The sequence below is a fragment of the Aulonocara stuartgranti genome (genome assembly GCF_965226115.1).
Source record: "Aulonocara stuartgranti genome assembly, chromosome: 1".
Taxonomy (NCBI): Eukaryota; Metazoa; Chordata; class Actinopteri; order Cichliformes; family Cichlidae; genus Aulonocara; species Aulonocara stuartgranti.
The window spans coordinates 36,733,740-36,754,918 of record NC_138939.1 but is presented as its reverse complement, the minus strand read 5'-3'; the positions used below and the strand labels follow the sequence as shown (position 1 = coordinate 36,754,918).

General features: G+C 41.0%; 1 protein-coding gene across 2 annotated transcripts in view; it reads right to left on the bottom strand.

Annotated features, from left to right (window-relative positions):
- Positions 1-21,179, bottom strand: part of serinc4 (serine incorporator 4) — a 31,031-nt gene that overhangs the window by 5,921 nt on the left and 3,931 nt on the right. Inside the window, exons 1-7 of one of the 2 annotated variants that reach the window (XM_082515747.1) lie at positions 20,563-21,048; positions 12,970-13,137; positions 12,441-12,619; positions 10,748-10,827; positions 10,322-10,415; positions 7,810-8,021; positions 7,101-7,196 (exon numbers count right to left, since the gene is read on the bottom strand). In XM_082515747.1, the coding sequence (XP_082371873.1) occupies positions 7,101-7,196; positions 7,810-8,021; positions 10,322-10,415; positions 10,748-10,827; positions 12,441-12,619; positions 12,970-13,137; positions 20,563-20,676 (943 nt within the window). In that variant the 5' untranslated portion in view covers positions 20,677-21,048. Of the gene's footprint in view, positions 1-7,100; positions 7,197-7,809; positions 8,022-10,321; positions 10,416-10,747; positions 10,828-12,440; positions 12,620-12,969; positions 13,138-20,562; positions 21,049-21,179 lie in introns of those variants that run through there. The other variant, XM_082515748.1, reaches the window with a different exon arrangement.

Here is a 21,179-nt window from a genome sequence, read left to right as displayed (position 1 = left end):
TCCTCGTTGTGCAATACGTATTTGACATGGATTATTTTTGCTCATGCAGCCCGGGTTTACATGTAAATGATGCAGTCTTCATGGCTGGGCCTCCTTTTATCCTCAGCATGTTAGTCGTGCGAATGGAGTCTCTCTAAGTTTATCAAACTTAGAAACAACGAATAGGAAGGGTAGGCAGTTAATAGAAATCCCTGTCTCTGGATTCAGCAGAGACACATAGACTAGCTGCCATGTGCTTTCATACCAGACCCAATGGTTCAAATTTGCAGAGGCAGTGATGAAAAGTATTTTTGGGTTTAAATTATTTTACTAAATATTGAGATGAAACTATCTGCATTCTGTGTAAAACGTAGAATATATTGTGTTTTCATAAACTACAGATATCAAAATGGAAAGTATAAAAGTGCAGGTTGTAACCCACCCACCTAAAAACACAGCAGACACAATAAAATCCCTCTGTTATCGTATGAAAAACACTCTCACATTAGCAGTGCACAAAGCTGGATGAAATCGAGTCTCAAAGCTGAACTGTTCTTCTACTACATCAAGAGTTTTTGACATTTTTCAGCAAGCATGACTCACCATGTCGAGCTGCTTCAAAAACTTTTTTCATCCTTAACTAAAGCTGTGAGCATCATCCTGCTTCAGTACTTATTGGACAAGGACTATGTTTGTTCCTGCGATCCACATTCACATATAACTGGTGCAGTCTTCATGGCTCTCCCACCTTTAATCCTCAGTTGTTTAGTCACCTTAATTGAGTCTTTCTACAAAAAGACGATTTATTATCAGCGCTATTGTAGTTGTGGTAATTACATGCAGCTTTTTGGCTTTTTTTTGGCCAAATATCTCTTTCTGACTGGCATTTGGGCAGGCGCTGTTCTGCTTGAGGGTGACTGGTACATCTGTCTGATAACAAACATTGGTAGAAACCACAGAGGAATTGTTTGTAAGGAGAATCTGACAAATGAGGAAAAGCACACCAAAGCTACATATAAGAATGAGTCAGTGGTAAGTAAATAAAATAAGATAAAATGCGTTTCTCTAACAGCTCTACCATACAGATGTATTTATATAGATTTAGATATATATTCATAGATATCTTTGGCAGTTGTGCATTTCATGTAACATACAGATAAATAAGTTTTAACATTTTCCTGCCTTCCCTTGTAGGACATTGGCTTTGGTGTTTTGAGTGTGGTTTTCATTATTTGGAATATCTACGAATTTTGGAAACCCATTTGTATTATGAGACGGTTCAACAACATCAAGTCCTCAGGGTGCCCCTCATACTACAGATGGGTGTACGAAGAACTTCTTTCAGAGGAGGTGAGCAACCACTTGAATGAGCTCAAAAATATAGTAGAAGAAAAAGCAAAGAAACTCTGTGAAGGATACTTGAATCGCATTCGAAAAGCTGAGCTGCAGACACAAACAGAAAATCACCATAGCAACAGTTCCATTTATAACAGTAATGACGAGCCTAATCCCAATAACAGTGAAACTGACGCCGTCAGTACCGACACCCTCTTTCCCAGGAGTGATGCCGCTAATCCTAACAGCAATGCTGAGCAAAATTCAGAAACTGACACCTTGGTTGCCTGGCATGTAATTTCTGAACCATATTTCTACCTGAACGATTACACTCAGGTGGGGCAGAGCTGAAAACAATGTTACTGTGACCAAAATAAGCTTCACAGAGACTGTTGTTGGTTCTTGCATTAGTTTCCATTTAGTTTCAAAAGTTTTTTAAACTTTAATGCCGGGCCCCACAAAGACAGACAAACAAGTACACTCAGATCAGGAGTTGCCAAAGCAGCAAGAGCATGTCTCCCTCTTTGAGTTGTGTCTTTTCAGTCACTAATTCTTTCTCTCAGAAACATACAGATTACTCTGTGTGCGTCACGGTGAGCTCATAGAGCAGAATAAGCCTTCCAGGAACACACAACTCAAACAAAGGCCGAAGAAGAGAGTAACGAGACCCCCCCACACGCACACACACACACACACACACACACATAGCTGGACTGGCCATCGGCCCACCGGGCATGGTGATTTTTCGTTCTTATGGGCCAATGGGTTTTGGGGGGGGGGGGGTTCGTTTTTTTTCCCGTAACGGCATAAACACTGAAAGGTGGTGGATTGGCCAGATGCTGGGAGATGTGTAAAAATAACTCAATTGTTTGGTGGTGGCTATTGCGGAGCTTCCACAAATTCAGTAACATTAGCAAGTGGTGGAGGCCAGCAGATGCAACACACTGGCAGGTGGATGACGGAAAGGCAGGAGGAGCAGAGACCCGAGGCAGTGAACTGAACTTCAGGTAAGAAGTTATGACCTGCAGTCTATCTGGTCAGATATAAACCAAGTTTAGGTGGAGTTTATTTTCGTTATGCTGACTTTTTACAGTCAGTTACAATAACTCGTACTGCATACTAGCTAGCATGATGGAGTTTATATACTGCTGGGCGGGTGCTATGATGTTATGATGTTGAATTTGTTTTATCTTATTTTATTTATAAGGTTAGTTATTAGAGTTTCCAACTGTCCTGTAAAAAACGGAATAGTCTGGTATTCAGAGAAAATATTGCGCGTTTCGTATTGAGGTGAGAAGGAACACAGTTTGTCCTGGACTTCAGCTACAATGAAAAAATACACAAAGCTGGATTTATTCTGTGTCTTTGCTGTCAGCTGCCTCTTCTTCTCTCATTCTCTCCCCTCTCTCTCCTGTTTCTACTTCAATCATGAAACTGATCAATGATCAGCTGATCGGCTTTTCTCTCTTGTTTGTTTATCGCCCACTTTGTGCCAGAAAGAGGAAACCAGCGGATGTCGCGCTAAACAACAGCAGCATATTTAAGCTTGATCAGCTGTTGTTAGAATTTATTTAATATTAATTTCTAGTATCAGCTGATGTTTGCTGGAGCCACAGCTGTAAAAGCTGCTGGTCATGATACCGGTTTGGATTGTGGTGAGAAGGAAACATGAAGATGAAACCAGGAGATGTCCTTACTGAATCATCAGAGCTGAACAGGTGATGGAGAAACAGGTTTACCTTTTAGGTCAGCGGTCTCCAACCTTTTTTGTACCACGGACCGGTTTATGCCCGACAATATTTTCACGGACCGGCCTTTAATGTGTCGCGGATAAATACAACAAAATAAAACTAGTACCGGTACCGAAAAAAAGAAGATTTATTCATAACCAGTGTTGGGAAGGTTACTTTTAAAATGTATTCCATTACAGATTACAGAATACATGCCCCAAAATGTATTTTGTAACGTATTCCGTTACGTTACTCAATGAGAGTAACGTATTCTGAATACTTTGGATTATTTAATATATTATCATGCTGTTTACAACTACATGAATGTGATTTATTACTATTACTGAAGGTCCGCGGCTCCGAACCGTAGTAAAGGGACCTCTGGCTAATACGTGGGTTCCGTGTTGGGCTCGTAGCTGAAAAATAGCTTTACTTTGTTGTGTGGGTCAACTTTTCTTGCCAGAGACAGAGAGAGGCGTTGAAAGACTGCTCCAACGGAACTTATTGTTTCGGAGGAAAACACGAACACAGCGTACAGTCGAGTCTTAATAGCTTACTTACAACTGGGCTCGTCAGGCACTCTTCTTGGCTGCAGTGGTTATTATTATATTTACATGCTTCCAGCTCCCGTTTCTGCTCGATGACAGCTCGTACTTTCCCTTTTTCTCCCTCCCTCGCTCACAGACACATAACGTGTATGGCAGTCCATTCTCCCTGCAGCACGGACTACACTGCCCATGAGGCTGCATTCTTTAGAGCTATGTCTGTAGCATTCTGCCTGTTAGCTTAGCACAACAACAACAACAAAAAGGCGCTCTCTCACCCAGGAAACACGCAGAGAGAGCGTCACCATGTAACCATGGCAACCGTAGTGCTGCCGCCTAGAACAACAGAACGTAGCTGTCAAACAAAACCCAAACAGTCCTGACCCGCGACAATATGAAACAGGAAAGTACCGCAGTGTAATCCATTTATTTCAACAAAGTAACTGTATTCTGAATACCACCTTTTTAAACAGTAACTGTAACGGAATACAGTTACTCATATTTTGTATTTTAAATACGTAACGGCGGTACATGTATTCCGTTACTCCCCAACACTGTTCATAACACACGTGAAAAGACCCAGGAAAACCGAGTTAACGATCAAAACGATAACAAAATAACGCTGAAAACGATAAAAACCCTGAAAATCATACATTTCACACCTGAGCCTCAACTCTCGCAGCCCGTTACCAAACGACTCACGGACCGGTTCTAGGCCCGGGGGTTGGGGACCGCTGCTTTAGGTGACATAAACGAGTTGAAGGGAAGTTATGAACTGTTTCTGAGAGACTAATAACACCAGGATCCTTTTCTAAGTAGCTGACAGCTGGTAACTGCAGGGGCGGATCTAGCAAAGTTTTGCCAGGGGGGCAGGTAGGCATTAACAGGGAGAGGGGGGCACAAAGAAATACTTTTCTTTTTTATTCTCATTTAAAATGTTTCGCTTTTAATAAATAATTATCTGAATCTTACAACAAATGTTTTCATCTGATGTCAAATGTATAGAAATCCATTATTGTACATAGTAATTTTTTTTAGGATCCCATCATAATTTCTTCAGAAGTAGCTAAGTACTGCATATGATGCCAGTATTTTCCCACATTTTCTAGATACTGTACCAGTACTGTGTGCAAAATGCCATCAAAAAGTCAATTAAGTTTTATTCTTTCTCACCTGTCTTTCTGTCTCCTTTCACTTTTTAAAGGTTGCCATGTTAGAAAAAATATTTTGCCCTGCCATGCTGTTTATTGATGTGGCAAATGAATGGTTTATGAAAATATATCTAAATCTGTCATCAGTAATCAGTAATGATCATGTCTCCCCTCTAGTCTTCTCTGTCTTAATTTCAGGTTTTCACCATGTGTTGTAGATAGTTCAGGAGGTTAAGTCGACCAAGCAGTTTAGAATACCAGAATAGGGAGGATGGTGTAGGTTTAAGTTTATTAGACTGATACATATATACCAACAAGACAGTCTGCATCACTGTGACAACAGCGTTTGTTTTCATTCAAAGGCTTTATGGTTTTTCCTATAATACCTGGTGGGCCGGTCTCTAGTCAAAATGCCCGGGCCGATTTTTTGTCCCAGTCCAGCCCTGCACACACACACACACCCACACACACACGTGCACGCACATGCACACACACACAGACACACACACACTTCCCTTCTGGAGACGTTTCCATGACAGGTCAATCCATGAATTAAAGGAAACTCAGCCACAGTAAGTGGGAATTAACTATTACAGTGTGTAAGTATGTGTGTGTGTCTGTGTGTGGTTCCCAGTCTGTGTTGAAAAGTTGTTTTTATAACAAACTCAGAGTGCATATTTTCTCAACATGTTGCTGCAGTGTCCCGAGCTGCCCGAGTGCCTCTGAGCTCTCACACACCTCTCCTACACACACAAACACACCTATAGTTTGTCCTTGTGGATAACAGCCGATTACCGAGAACATTTTCAAACATGACACAGCTCACAGTCTGCTGAGTGACCTTAAAGAAAGCGACAATCTTCATTTAGAAAACAGATGTAGAACTTTTCTGCTGGGCCTTCAGTGAGGGTTTCAAATGTTTTATTGAGTTCTGACATTTACCCATAATGTGTTTAAACAGCAACAGAAAGTAGCGAGAGTCCGTCCAGGACTGCAAGTGTATGCCAGATTATGCCAAAGCACCAACAATGGCAGACGATGACTCAAAGGTAGCTGCAACAGAGCCTCAGCATGAAAACATGCCTTTGCCTTTATACTTTGTGATAATTGTACAGAGAGTAAAGTTTTACATAACTCACTGGTTTCACAGCTATAGGCAGCTATAGCCCCTATGTGTTTGCGAGGCATCACTGCAGCTAATATGGACTGTAGACAATCATGCTGCTAGCATTACCTGTCAGGATTGAACTACACCCTCTTGTTGAATAAATTCTCATTTCTGTCACCTAAAAACAAGGTGGTGATGAAATTAACGCTAAAATTTAGACTTCAAAGACTGGAGTTCTTAAACCGTGGGTGACATCATGCAGTCTGTCGAAGTTATGATACAATTTATGGCTTTTCTGGAATAAGAGCATAAAATAGCAACACAAACAAATTTAGATTTCTCCAACATTTGTGTAAAATAACAGCTATTTAGATTCAAATCGTGAACCCATGTTGACTTTATTGATGTTTTACCTTTGACTAAAAACGCACTGTATTTAACCAAACGAGTCCAGAAGTAGCAAAAATGGACTAAAAACATCGAACTGCTACACTTAATGAGGGATGCATTGGTACTTTGGTTCCTCCTGGACGCCTGCTTTACATCACCCTGCACTTTGCTGTTCATCGGGACAGCTGTGTTTGGAAGTGTAACGACTCTACCAGCCAGTATTGTCAAAGCATCCATGTATGATTCAGACACATTTAGATGTAAAGCCTGGATAAGACTTGGGTTGTGTGATAAGCTGCTGCTCTAATGTCTCTGTTATGTGAAGGGTCTTTGTTTTACCTGGAGCCAACAGGTGAGTCACTGGGAAAACGGAAAGGCAAATTATAGAGGAGTATGTGTATGTGTTAGGGTTACATCCTGGTATAGCGCAAGCTGTCAGGCCTCGTCTGCCTCCATGTCTCTGTGCATTACTCTGTCTTAGTTACTTCCTTTTTTATTTTGAAGATGGATTATTTGTACTGAATCTTGTACTTCCCGTCTTTGTCCTGCATTTGGGTTATCTTCCTCTGTTTTTAAATTTGTGCATTGTTTCAATCCCTACATCGCAGTTATGCAGAGAAACGCTGCAGGAAGACAACCCTTATAACCCTCATCAGGTTACGCAGGTGTCATTTAATCCAACAACATTGATCGATCGCAGCTCTGAAGAAAAAAGCATGAAGAGATCCGGGTGCATGTGTGGGAACTTGTTGCACATGTTTCTCTTTTAATCAGCATGTAAGGGGAAAGTCCACATTTCTGTGTCAGTGTCTCAGCCGAGCGATCTCTGTGTTTCTGCTCTGCGTTTGATTATTTACCGTACCTTTCTCTGGTGGACGGCTGGACAGTGCAGAGAACGTGAGGTACATGACATAACAGCTGATGATGGAGGCCTGAAGGAGCCCAGACCGAGGCTGTTCTGTAGACAGAGAGAAAGACAGAGGATGGTACAAAAGTTCTCAAAGGGGAGTCCTGAAAAGTCTGGCCATGATTATTTTTCATCTCGAGGAAGAAACCTTCAGCTCAGCACTTCAAACTGCTATAAAGAACCATCAAACCTGGCAACGCTACTGTTGTCCCAGCACAATGACCAGGATGTAACTGTCCTCCATTCCATATAGGGTCTATTTTTCTTTTTTTATAAATATTTTTATAAAATATAGAATATAAAGATTTTTTACCAAACTACAGATTTGCACAGTACAAATGCACACTACACTACCTCATGCTGTGTGATAAATGCAGTGGAGTTAAAAGTCTTGATGTGTATTCCTAGAGTCCATAAACTCTCACAAAATGTAAATACTCATGTAAAGTACCAATACCATTACCTGTACTTGTCTGAAAGTACAGGCCTGTGTTTAATCCTGAAGCCCAGACATGTGTAGGCAAAGCACGTCTGGTTTAATGGGAGAAGCAGATAATGTTAGCTTACATCAGCTCTCCGTTCAACAGGTGTATGTTTGCACAGCTGGATGTGGACTAAGTGTTATTTGCAGATTTGTTGCCGTGAGCGTGTTTCATCGACTCACTCTGTTTCACACACGGTGTGACGGCAATGAAGGACATGAGACCACAGAGTCCCAGGTTGACCCACAGCAGGACTTTGTTGAAGTGGCAGGCAATGGGGTGGGTGTAGTACTTGTACATGAAGGTGAAGGCCATAGTGGCGATGGTGTAGAAGAACAGGGTGGCGCACATTACCGCCAGGTACCAGCGCTTGTTTTCTGCTGCTCCAGTCAACCTGAGAGGACAGATGATCGTCAGAGCTTGACTGAGTTCATATTCAAGTGTCATGGTGTTCCACTGCACGAGTGATTATTCCACTTTGAATTTGGCGAGACAAGGAAGCTGGTGGGAAAGTGGCATCCAATTATTACATCAGGCTTCATTTTTAACTGAGAGTTTATTCCAGCCCTGTTGTTTTACCTGTTAACACTAAAAACAACAGATCTGTATTGTTTTGACTGAACACATCACACCTGAACCGTATGCTTACCAAAGCAGAGCTGGGCTTTGAGCCATTAATAACACCAACTGGGACTGTAAGAACATTTCCTCTGCTAAGGTCCATAAACATTAAAGATGAATCTCTTAGTCTGCACATCTGCATCATATACATGAACTGTGGATAAATGACATGTACAGTAACATTTGCTCTCCTTGCCATCCTCATGGGTAGAACTCGGTGGTTAGTGGTTCAAACCTCTTGTTATGGAGATTTAAACTCACACAACTGGAAAACAACTGGAAGACAGAATGCATGTATACAGCCTACTTTGACGTGAACATGTTTAGCATCTTTAGCATGTAGCTGAAAGTAAACCTAAAGTTATGTTTAGAAGTGAATGTGATTTTCTATGGAAAAGGTTTCAGAGCCTTCATTATAACACGGTCTCAGTCTGTAGTTACTTTCATTAGTTTGTATAGTTTTATGTGTGTATTTGACTTTCGTTTAATTGTGTACATGTTTTTAATTTGCTGTACCAACAGGCACCTATAAATCAAATGTGTGACTGTTATTGTTATTAAGATGGAATTCGGAATATCTCACACAGTCACTGAGTCAGTCGGGTATTTAGGACTCACAGTGGTGAGGCCAAGGATTGAGAAGACAGTAAGAATAACACTGGAGTCAGCTTGATAATGCAAAGAGAAATCTGCCAGGTGCTGCAGCTGTGAACCAAAGAATATTTGGTAACATTTCTGACCTGTAAACCAAGACTGGAGAGACAGTGGTGAATGAAAACTCCACGTCATTGTAAAGAGAGAAAGAGGCTTTTCTGCCTGTCTGCAGTGGCTTCAGAAAAGGCCTGAATGAATAAATCCTCTTAGCTGTCGTGGCTACAACTCATCAGAGTTCAGAGGTGGCTGAGCCTGACGACAAAGGCAGCCGCAACAGCTGGATACAGTAAATAACATCTGGGATACGTCTGGACGGATAAATGAGGACATGACAGAAAGGATGCAGAGAGGATAGAAGTGCCAACAGAATTATTATTTCTTAGTCCGTCGGTTCTCCGGTCACTCGGAAACTGTTCAAAATTCATGAACACGTCCTTCTTTTCCTGAATATTTGAGGTCTGGATGATTTTCTTTGATCACAGCAAACTGAATACTTTTGGTTTCAACTACTCCAGACGTCTGAAGACAGACTTGTGGTTGCTGTTTGTCGCATGTTTCACCCACAGAAAAAGCAAATAAAAAAAGAAGCAGCGCTCTGTTTTACTTAGCTGGTGCTGAATGAGTCTGATTTGAGTTATTCTGCAGGACAGAAATGAATCATCAGCACTGGCTTCACACGAGGCTGGAAGAAGCTGCAAAGGACCCAGAAACCGTACATAACAAGAGATGGATGCTACAGGTCTGACAAGTCCAGCTGTATATAAATGTATGAGCGCAGTGGCTTTTCTTAAATAACACAACACTATGTTCAGTTTGGAAATGATGCACATTAGTGTCCAGAAGGATGATAAAGCAGTATATGCTGCACATCCCCAATTTATAAGCTTTATCCAAAATGTTTCCATTTCTCTTGTAAATATGCAGATTACAGAAATAAATAGATGTGATTGTGTGTATTGTTTCATTGGTATTTTGTGAAGGACTTGTGTTATGCTGAAAACCAAAAATATGTGTTCACTGCGAAACAAAGAAAACATGCCATTCCAACACCATGTGGCGCTCCTCCTCTGGATTCAGTCTTTCCAGATGTTTAATCTGACTGCAGGGATTCGCTCTCATCCAGCACTGCACCGAGGCATCCCAGAGCTGCTGGATGTGCTCATGGTCATGAATCGTTTTTTCATAAAGTTTCATCGTGCAAAGACGCATTATGATGTCAGCAAAACACAAGCAACACAGCAAACACAAAGTTAATGACACACTTTTTAACAACGTCAAGATCCCCACAGACGGGGTAAGTGTGTCCTTGTTTTGGATGATTGTCAAATGAGTGATTCCACACAGCTACGAGTTCGTCTTCTTCATTTCACAACATAAAATCACACATTAGGTGATTCTGTAGGACAGTCTTAGTCTTACCAGTTCTTGTTCCAGGTATGTGCAAACGCTGTGATGAGGATGAGCTGAATCAAGATGAAGGCGAATCCTCCCACCACACCAACATAATGCCAAGCTGAGGCAGGTAAAAGAGAGAGAGAAGCGCCATCATTCAGTGATTTATTTCAAGATGACAGAGGAAGCAGTTAACAGGAAAGGAAAAACAAGAGCAACCTGTATATAATAAACTGGCTGTGATCTCAAACTTGTTTCAGCATATTTATTGTCCCCAAACAAAGTGAAACCGAGCTGCAGAGATTTATGGCCCGTTGATGAATGCCCTGCAGGGTTTCGATAGTGCTCAGGAGCAGATCTCTGCTGCCCCCTAGAAGGGTTTAGAAGGAAGGTCATATCTGCTCTCAGGATGGATTTGCTTCCAATGAAAAGCCTGATAGAAAAGTTTCTCACCATGCAGGAAGGACTCTGTTGGGATGAAGAAGGCAGCAGTGCACATTCCCAGCAGTGTGATGAACTTAAGGAACCAGAAGCTGAAAAAAGAAAGAAAAAAGGAACTGTTAGTTTTTGGGGGGTTTTAAACCTTCAATATAAAAGCTTTTTTCCAACGATTTTGTAATTTTTACTAATTTACAAGTGCTGTATTACTTCTCTATTGAACCTACAAACCCACTCATTTCTGATACTAAGAACAGAAACAGCAGAATCTGAAAAACGTACCTTTTGCAGACTTCTGAGCGCCAAATCGGCTTGTTTGCTCAAACTTACTTTATTCATCTGATGTGGAATGAAAATATATTCACTGTGGTGTGTTTTTGAACTAATAATTAGAATCAGCATAAACTCAAGCTGCTGTTGTAAAGATTTACAGCATCTGCTACCAACATGAACATTACATGTTTTATGTTATTGGATTTTCTTCCAGCTACAGACTGAATGTCTCTGTGCAGAATTTTAAAATGCTTGTGTGCTGCTCATGTTTCCTCAGAAATGAAATTCATTGTACTGACTTTAGTGGCCTCATACATTCAGATAAATACTTTATTTAACAAGAAAAACAATTGAAACACAAATAATAAACTCCCAAAGAGGGAGGTGCACGTTGATGAGCACAGTAAGTTTTTCCTCCGTGCAAACACTGTTTATGTGTCTGCGTCTGGTCTTTAAGAACGAGGGTACTCGGTGCTCTGCAGGCCACTGTTAGAGCTGTAACCTTTCACTGTGCTACTACTAAGACTCCTGTGAGTTTATTTATACCAGACAGAAGCAGCAATCCAGTCTGTCAAATCCTAATCCGAGTTACGTCACAGCTATAATCGACTGCACTGCAATGGAAAGTGCAACAACAAAGAGCTTTAATTAGAGCAGCAGCTTTCAGTAGGTACAGGCTGGAGTATTTAAAGGCGTGTGTGAGGACACACTCCTAAAGTCTAATTTAAATATTCAAGGAAATCACATAAAAGCAGGCGGTGCACATTTAGGTCAGATCTGCTGCACTTGCATAACAGTGTTACAATAATATCCTGCGTTATGCTTTTGATTGTTAATGTGAATAAGAAAACATTACAAAATGTAAAAACTGAATATTTTCTTGAGTATTTTTAACTGAAACATGATTGACTCCAATCTGCCTTCTTTACAAGACCTGCACAGGTCACATGACACATCATCTTCTGTCCCTGCTCATAACCTTCACACAATGCTTCATTTCTCTTTTATATCCTGCTGTCTGTATGTAGTTAGGACATATTCCTATAGTGTGTATTTATATTAATATCTATACAGAGATGTATGTATTATGTATAGTGTAAATAGATAGAATAATATGTATAAAATACACAAACACTACCATTGAAAAGTTTGGACACGCCTTCTCATTTACTGTTTTTTCTTTGTGGTCACGACTGTTTACATCATAGATTCTCACTTTTGTAAAGTGTAGAGTTGTTTGGACAAACATACGGTATTTTACTTTTAGGCCCAGATTGGGAAGACTCCTACAAATAGCTATTGGTTGATTGATTGATTGATTGGTGAACTACATTATTAACCTCTAACAGTCTGTACGTGTATCTTCTTGTCACTCATTGTAACATGTTGGTGCTGAAATGTGGAAAAAGGCTCATGTGTAACACTTCACACTGACCCGTTGTGTATGAGTGCTCTGAAGTCCTGACTGGACTTCACGTCAATGAGGAACATCGCCATCATCAGGTAGAAAGAGGAAGTGCCGAAGCAGACTCGATAGACCGCAGAGTAGCCCACCAACATCTCACAGTGGCCCCCGCCGTGCGCCTGGTCACACACCACGTTGAAGAAAGGCACCTGAAGTGACACGTCACATTCATGATGACGTCAGAGATGGTGCTTCTCCACACTGACTGACTATTCAGTGTATTTTCGTCTACACATTAAATTCACACAGCTAAGACAAATAATTTGGTTTATTTATTCTTTTGTTCTTGAAACTCTTACCTGCAGCAGTTATTTGCAGAACTACGTACAGAATAATAATGTTTAGTAGTTATTATTCTGTATGACTTTATTTAATGTTTCTCACATTGTTCATTGGGGTTTGAATTCACTCATGACTGTGGACTTTGTGTATGGAGTCAGAATAGCTGCACTGTATAAAGCGCACTGGTAACATATTGAACAACTGAGCAAACACTCACATTTTCCCTGACGAGCTCGGAGACCGTGCGGGACAGCATGAGGCAGGAGACCGCACAACTCATTATGTGAAAGAGCGTGTACATGACCCGAGTGCTGGTGGAGGATTTGACCGGAGGGCAGAAGGCACAGCAGAGCGAGCAGGGAGCCGGCCCACAGCAGCAGCATATCTGAGGAGGAGAACAGCACACAGGCCACGGACATATTTCTGTCTGCTGTTACAACTGTCACACATAGCAGCTGAGAAGATGTGAACTGTATTTCACCAAAATCCCACTTGATCTGAAACGTGTAATATGTTAGTAAATACACTGCATGCTGCAACAAGTGGAGATAAAGTTAGAAAAATAAAATCTTTGGCATGTGGTCACTTCCGGCACACAGCATCTCCTGAGTCAAAAGAGCATCTGACGGCCGTGGGTGATACATGAGGTCAGACAGCAGAGTAGAAATGATGTGCACTGATATTCAGTCCAGAGTGCTGAAAAATGAAAACCATGAACTACTATGAGCTCCATAAATTTGTTGCCTTTCAACAACAGGAGAACTCTTGATCCTTAAGCTCTAATTTACTTTACGGGTATTTGGAGTAGTTTCAAACTGCTTTAGTACTCATTGAAAGTTGAAGACTTCCTGTAGTGGGCACTGCAGTGTTGAATCGTGCTGTATGGTTAAGTTTACGTTAAGCAGAGTTTACTATCGATGCATGGATTGAACTCCCAGTGCTGTTCCACATCTCTGCAGACCTTTTGGTGAGCAGCAGACCTCTACAGGACAATGTGTCCTGCTGGTACAGGGACCCGGAGGATTGAAAATCCTAAACACTGCATCTGCACAATCCAAGTATTAAAAGCAAAACTGTCTGAAGACATTTAAAAGTCCCAGTCTCACACTGCCAATGATGGCAGATTAATGAGTCCACTGGCATCTGGCTGGTTCTGATTCTCATCAATCAGAGCTGTGGATGACTGAATGTAAGCCCGTGTCCACTGATCCTGAACTAAACCTAGAGGAGAAACCTGCACGCTCATCTGCTCATGTGCTTCAGCAGCCTCTGCAGTCTGTCTGTAGTAACTGTGTAGTTTTATATTGTAGATTGTATTTCTCTGCTTTGCTTTGTGAACTGTGTGCATATTTGCAGGCACTGGAACTGCACTAAATACTAAAGGAGTAAATCCAGATGTATTATCACTCATCATGTGCACGTCTTAATCTGATAGATAATGCAGAGAGGATTATCCAACATCTTCTCATTGAGGGGAAGACTGCATCAAAATAGATCTTTAATCTTGGTCAGTGGCTGAAAAATGATTTGATGAAAGACGATTAAATGGAGCGTATATCTCCTGATATCCCTTCCAGCTGAAGAATGGGTTTCCATTATGCACTGACTGCTCACATGGCTGCAAATCAGTCAGTCAGTGATGTTGCTCTGGTCATTTTTGTGGGGAACAGTTTCCGTTTGTTGGTGCTACCTTTTCTATTTTTGTAGATTACTTTAAATTTTGAAGAAGAAATATGTGCTTTATTAGAATTCTATAATTCTAAGATAGATTTTGGTCTATATTACAATATATGTATATATTAACACGTACATATGTGTGTTTGCTGCAGATTTTGGGATTCACACCCATGACTTGAATCTCCCATTCCACCACATCATAAAGGCTTTAACTGTGGAGCCCAGTGAGCTCATTGATGAGACTATTGTGATGTGGTGTGATGTCCTGCTCTGAGCAGCCGTCACAGAATGGTAAATGGACTGGTTCGTATATAGAGCTCTTCTACTCTGAGCATTCAAAGCACTTTATACGACTTGCTTCATTCACACACCCGCAAGCACCTTTATCTCTCTTTCCTTTGTCGTTTCTAACCTTCACACTGCGATGGATGAATCAGGAAGCAACGAGGTGAGTATCTTCTCCAGCAGCCAGGGATTGAACCCCCAACCTTCTGATTAGTAGATGACCAGCTCTACTGCTGTGGCTCCTCCTGAGCTACAGAATGGGTACACTGTGGTAGTAAAGGTCAGCAACACTACCCAGGTAGGCCGTGGTGTTTTAACAATGCCGCTGCTAATGGACTCGAATGGTGCCGAGACAATATCCCCCGCACTATTGAACCACCAGCAGCCTGAAGCCAGTGATGCCACACAACATGGATCTATGCTGTCCTGTTGTCTCTGACCCGGACATCTGAATGTTACAGCAGAAATTCATGCTATCAGAGCGGGCAGCATACTTCCAGTCTTCTGTGTGAACTGTAGCTGCAGTTTTCTGTTCAAAGCTGACAGGAGAGCCACATAATGTGAACTTCTGCTGCTGCAGCCCACTTGCTTCAAAGTTTAACATCGTACATTCAAAGACGTTCTTCTACATGCCGCGGTTCTAACAGGTGGTTACTGCTGCCTCAATGTCTGCTCAAAGCAGTCTGACCATTTCCCTCTGACACCAGCAACACACTTTCACCCAGAGAACTGTCACTCAGGTTTTCTTCTTCAGACCAACCTCCCAGAGATGATTTTGTGGGAAAATACAGTAGATCTGCAACAGACCCGCCCATCAGACACCAGCAACCACATGCACAGTCACTTAAACCAGCTTTGTTTACCATCTCTGTTTACTTTCTTACATACTGTACACATTTACATGCTTATTGTTTATTTGTCTATTAGTCAAGTTGTAGATTTGTTAATAAAAGTGCTTTTATCTGCACTCTGACTGATGGTCTGACGGCCCAAAGAGAAGCATGGAGATACTGTAATAACTCCAAGTCACTTGATAATCACAAAATAAACTACTTTGTAAACTGAACACCTAAAACCATCTCTCAGCATGCAGAGCATGAGAAACCATAAATGCATCAGATGTAAATTGTCCTTTTTTGCATTCTGAACAAACCAGAACTGTTCATAATAAAGAAGTGCAGATGTTTCTGATGGAATAAAGAAAACTACACATAAACAAAAGGGAAACTTTATAGAATTTATAAAAAAGGTTTATAAGTTGAGCCACCTTACAGACAGCCAGGTGTCTGCCCTGTGGCCTAGTTTAAGGTTCATAATGCAGGATTACTGGTCACAGAGCAAAGTTGGGCCATGGAGATTAAACCAAAAACACGAATAATCACTTTCATTTAAAAACAGCCAAATAAAAGAGTGGGTCACACAGCATATTCAGGGCAGACCACAGACTGTTAGGTACAGAGTGAAGACTAAACGTGGAGGAGTTTGTGAGATAGAGACGGAGTCTTCATTCAGGCATTCATGGACGTTTGCATAAATGAGCCAGGTTGTCCTGTCAAATCACAAATGTAAGAATATAATTTCAGAAACACAGGAGTCACTCAACGTGTTACTTCTACATGATGACGATCTCATCTGCACCTTTCCAAGTATTAAGTGCTAATCCTGACCCACATCTGCCTTTCACTTTGTATCGCAAAAGGACCTCTGTCAAGTTTATGTATTTTAATCTATGTATATTTCTTATAATATGTCCTTTGCATTTTATTTTCATCCACTGAGGTTTGAGGGCTTCACCTTAATGGAAGAGCAACATGGTGGTGGGAAGGGTTTCGCTGCTTTGTGAAAAGGCAAGTTGTTCAACAACAGAACATTTCTCAGTGTGATAAAGTAAAGAACTACATGAACTATCCTGCAGAACATTAAAGCTTTACAGAATCCACAGAAACCCGTGTGCACAGTTTGAAATCTAATGCTGAGCGCCTTTAAGCCTCCATGCACTTATAAAGCTCCAACTGTACAACATGGATCTGACAGGACCTTATATTTTACAGAAAAGAAAGAACCCCAATGATAAGACAGTCCCCTATGGGGAAGAAGAACTCCCCTTTCAAATACTCACTGAATCATGGGAAACGTCCCTGCATACACAGCAGCAAAGCTAGTGAATGGTTCAGGGTCACCTGACCCGTCCCTAACTATATGCTTTATCAAAAGCAGAGCGGGTCTCTGTCTCCTGAACACAAACTGGGACAACTTGACTTTACTGGGACTCCCTGAAATATATCTTATATAAGAGTAATATGAACTCTTTTCCTTTCAGTATTCTTGCTGCACAGGTTCAGGAGCGCTGTCATGAACACAGTTCGTTGTTGCACAAATCCAGGTTAAAATTCTACCACACATGCAAACCAAGAAATAAGACAACCTACATAAAAACAATCTAGAAATACAGCTGATCCTGGCCTAAAGGTAATTCATGAAGTGTAGCAAAGGAGGAAAGTGACCTGAAAATCAAGCAGGCTTTCTTCTCTGAGCTAAAGAGGAGCGGGACCTTCCGGGTTTCTACCAGTGCACAATCCGTCATGGTGTGGGTGCACAGGTCCACATAACATCGATAAATGCATATTCATGAAAGCCCCATAAGCTAACATAAGCTGCTATTAATGTGATGTGTTCTTAGCAAAGGTCTTGCTTATTTCAGACAGATAATGCCAAAACCTCATTCTGCACATACTCTAACCTGCACCTCAGACCTGTCCCCCACTGGGAGCGTTTGGAAGTAACATTAAGTAAAGTATGGATGTATGGAAACAGGACTGCTTTCAACAGGTCTGTGGTTCTATGATAAACAGGCCAAATACAGCTTCAAATCCAAAATCCAAAAGTAAATCACCTTTTACTAATGGAGAGCAACATAAAGGCGAATGATGCAGAATGTTCAGAGTATCATGTTGCACATTACTAAACCGAAGACAACGCCGCTGCTACCGAAGAAAAAAACTGTTCTTTAGTTCTATACTGCTGAGCAAATGAACAAATCTGGATCTCGGGCTACGTCTCAACACTGCAATGAGGCATTGAGTCCCATTGTCACTGGTGAGAAAAATCAAACATGTAGCCATGCAGTCTGCAGTGAAAGAGTGCACTGCTGCAGTAGGATGCCAGCACTGCAAACAGTCAGTAAAAAAGCTTGTAGTTCACTCACGTACATTTATTGTTTAACAGCACTGGCTCAAAGTTATTGTCCAGAGTAATATTTGGGTCATTCCTACTATTCGGTGCCATTTCAGTGTGATCACTCTTCATCAAAAAATACAAAATTTTGAATTATTTTAACATTTCATCTAAAAGAGGGATTTTCAACCTATAAGAAAAATGTATTGGTCCAGCTAAGGATATTATATTATAATATTTTTTAAAATCAAAGTCTTTACCCATGACATGCCAAATGTCCACCCTGTTACAGGACATTCAATTTTCTATTAATAACTGTTTTGAATACACAGTTATAGTAATATTTACATTTTCTAAAAGCTACAATGTCCCTTTTTAAAATCTGCAAGGAAATTTCAAGGAAGTATTTTAAACAAGCATTATATTGAAAGAAGACAGGTTCAGTTTTAAGACACAGTGTAATTTCAAAAGATTGTTTTTAGATTCAAAGGGAATATAAAAAAAAAATTGGCTCCATTTTTAAGTAACTTAATTTTGCTGATTCATTCCCTCCCAATAACCAAAGAGACATGCATTATGTTTGTTGATTTGATTTAATTAACAAAAGAAACACACAGGTAACAGGGTGGACATAACATCAGTGACAAAAAATACCACCTTAAAGAAACTTTGAACACCTTCACCATGCCCGTCCAACCAACACAGGTAGATACATGTCCACATTAAACAAGCAAATTTTCACTGTACACCCAACATAATGAACATTTTTCTCACACATTTTACCTATGCAACAGACCAGCAACTCCAGTTTTTTTCAAGGAAATCCCACACTTTCCTCTCCAGCTGAACTGACCTCTTATTCAAAGGTGTTGGTTCTTTCATCAGACACACAACCTGGTCATCCCTATACCAGGTTATGTCCTCACGTGGACTTGGCCAGTGGAACTTGTTGGTCCCGTTCTTGTGCATGCATTTCACTTTAACATCCTCTTCAACCTCCAGAATGATTCCTGGGTAGGGTTCACCATCGTAGTTGATAATGCACCACTGACCAATATGATCTTTTGTGATGTTCTCAGGCCGGGTTGGTCCCTCAGTGCAATGTGGACTTGCCTCTTGACTAAGGCTTATCTCCTTCAGGCCATAGCATTCACAGTCTTTGTGCCAATCACAAAGACAAGGGCTAGTGCCTTTGGCACTAGCCCTCTGCTTTCTTTTCCTTTCTCGCCACTGCTTTCTCTGTGCTCTCTTCTGTCGTTCACTGAGATCTGCCACTTTCTTTTTTTTCCCTTCCTCTCTGTCCTTTCTCCACTTCTCTTTCTCTTTATTGAGATATATCTGTCTTCTCTCAGGGTCAGCATCACGACGTGCTCGGTAGCGCCGCTGCTTCTCCGCAGCAGACATTGGTGCCATTCCCTGAAAAATGTATACTATTCAAAATCTTCTAAAAGTGTGTATATATACAGGTTAATAATAATTACTAATACACACTTGTATAAATAACCCTAAACACTAAACTTCTATCATCTTACGTCACCCCTGTTACCATGTGTCCCCCCCTGTTACAGTACATAGCAATAACAGGGGTGACGGTAACAGGGGGGAGATTTTATGCTAAACTTAGCCATTACTACTAGTATGATGAACAACAAGCTAGTACATGGTGACCACTAAGAACCATTTTTAACATGTTTATTAGCCATATTATAAAAATTACAAAAAAAAAATTGTTTCCACTATTAATAAGCGTAACAGGTTGGACGTGTTATGCTTTGCCACATTACAAAATCTTGCTAAAACATTGAAAAAAGGGTTGATTAAAGAGTGGTACTTACTCGTCTTCTTCTTGAAAGTTTTCCCTCCAAAATATGTTACATCTGGGAGTGTCATGTGACTAAAAGAATAATCAGGTGATGTGTTCTATGGAATTCTTATCAGAGTAACAGGGGTGACAGTTGATTCAGGGACACAACATTTTTTAAAGATTTTAAGTATTAAACATACATTAATAATAAAAAAGAACATTTGATGAGGAACATTAGAAATAAGCCAATCCAGAAATGATGAAAAATCTAGATTTTATTTTATTTTTTAAGTTATATTTGTAACTGAAGTCGAGCAAGCATGACTGGGGACATAGTACTTTAGTGACTTGTGCTAAAATAAAAGTAATTTACTTTTAATGTATTTATCCTGTGTATATATCAATGTGTTCTATGGTAGAGGGGGGTTAAACATACGAGAAAATGGTTTAGAAATAAGCATTAGACAAGTTTTACACTAAATATACCATATTATGTCATTAGGACTCAAATGGCACCGAATAGTAAGAATGACCCATTTACACATTTCTATAGCATCTGTACAATATATGTCCAATGCTGACCTGGGACCAGCAACAACATTAAAAAGCTCCTTACACATTAATATGTTTCTGCGTCCTGTAACTGATTATTTCTACATTACTGTCCTTCTACTTTTTAATAAAAACAAATACAGCTACAGAAAACTCTTAATAGCTACAGTGAATCTAACTGACTGGATAAAAGCACTTCAGTGAGTATGCACAATCATCTCATGAGTAAATTCCTTTAGTTTAATGCATTACAAACTAAACTGACACTGAAAAAGGCTCAAACAGACTCCAGCTGTGCTGCTGCTCACCAGCTCTCACCTGATAGGCCACCATGTTGAGGAAGTAGTTGTAGACCCCGCTGCGGTTCATCCCCTGAGTGGCCGACATCGTGAACTGCTTTTCCTCGGCCGCCAGCACCCTACATTTGGCCATGAACGTCCAGCACAAGCGGCTTCTTTTTCTAAGTGCCTACAAAGATGGCATCCTCACATCCTCAAAGAGGCCAGAACGCAGCGTCTAATGGGTTTTTCAGCAAAATGAAATAAAAGGAAAGATGCACAGTCCGGCAGCTTGTTTCTGCGCGCTCTCTTATGCTGGATTAGCGGTAAATCTAGTCCAACTAGGCTCTCTGCAGATGAGACATGAGAGCTGTGTTGCTCTCAGTCCAGCCTCACAGAGGAATCAGTTGTTTTTTCGCCCATATCCTGCGTGCTTTGGCTCTGCTGCCGAGTTAGGCGCTGCCAGAAAATAGGGAGAGGTGGTGGCGAATGCCCGGTGCCCTCCCTCTCTCCCCCAGTCAGATTAGGCAGAGAGTGTGTGAGGGGAGGAGGGAGTGGGAGAGAAATGACGAAGAGGAGGAGGGGGAGGGAGAGAAGGAGGAGGTCAACAGGGATCATGTGCCAGTCCCATCTGTCCCTTTCCATTCCATATTCCCA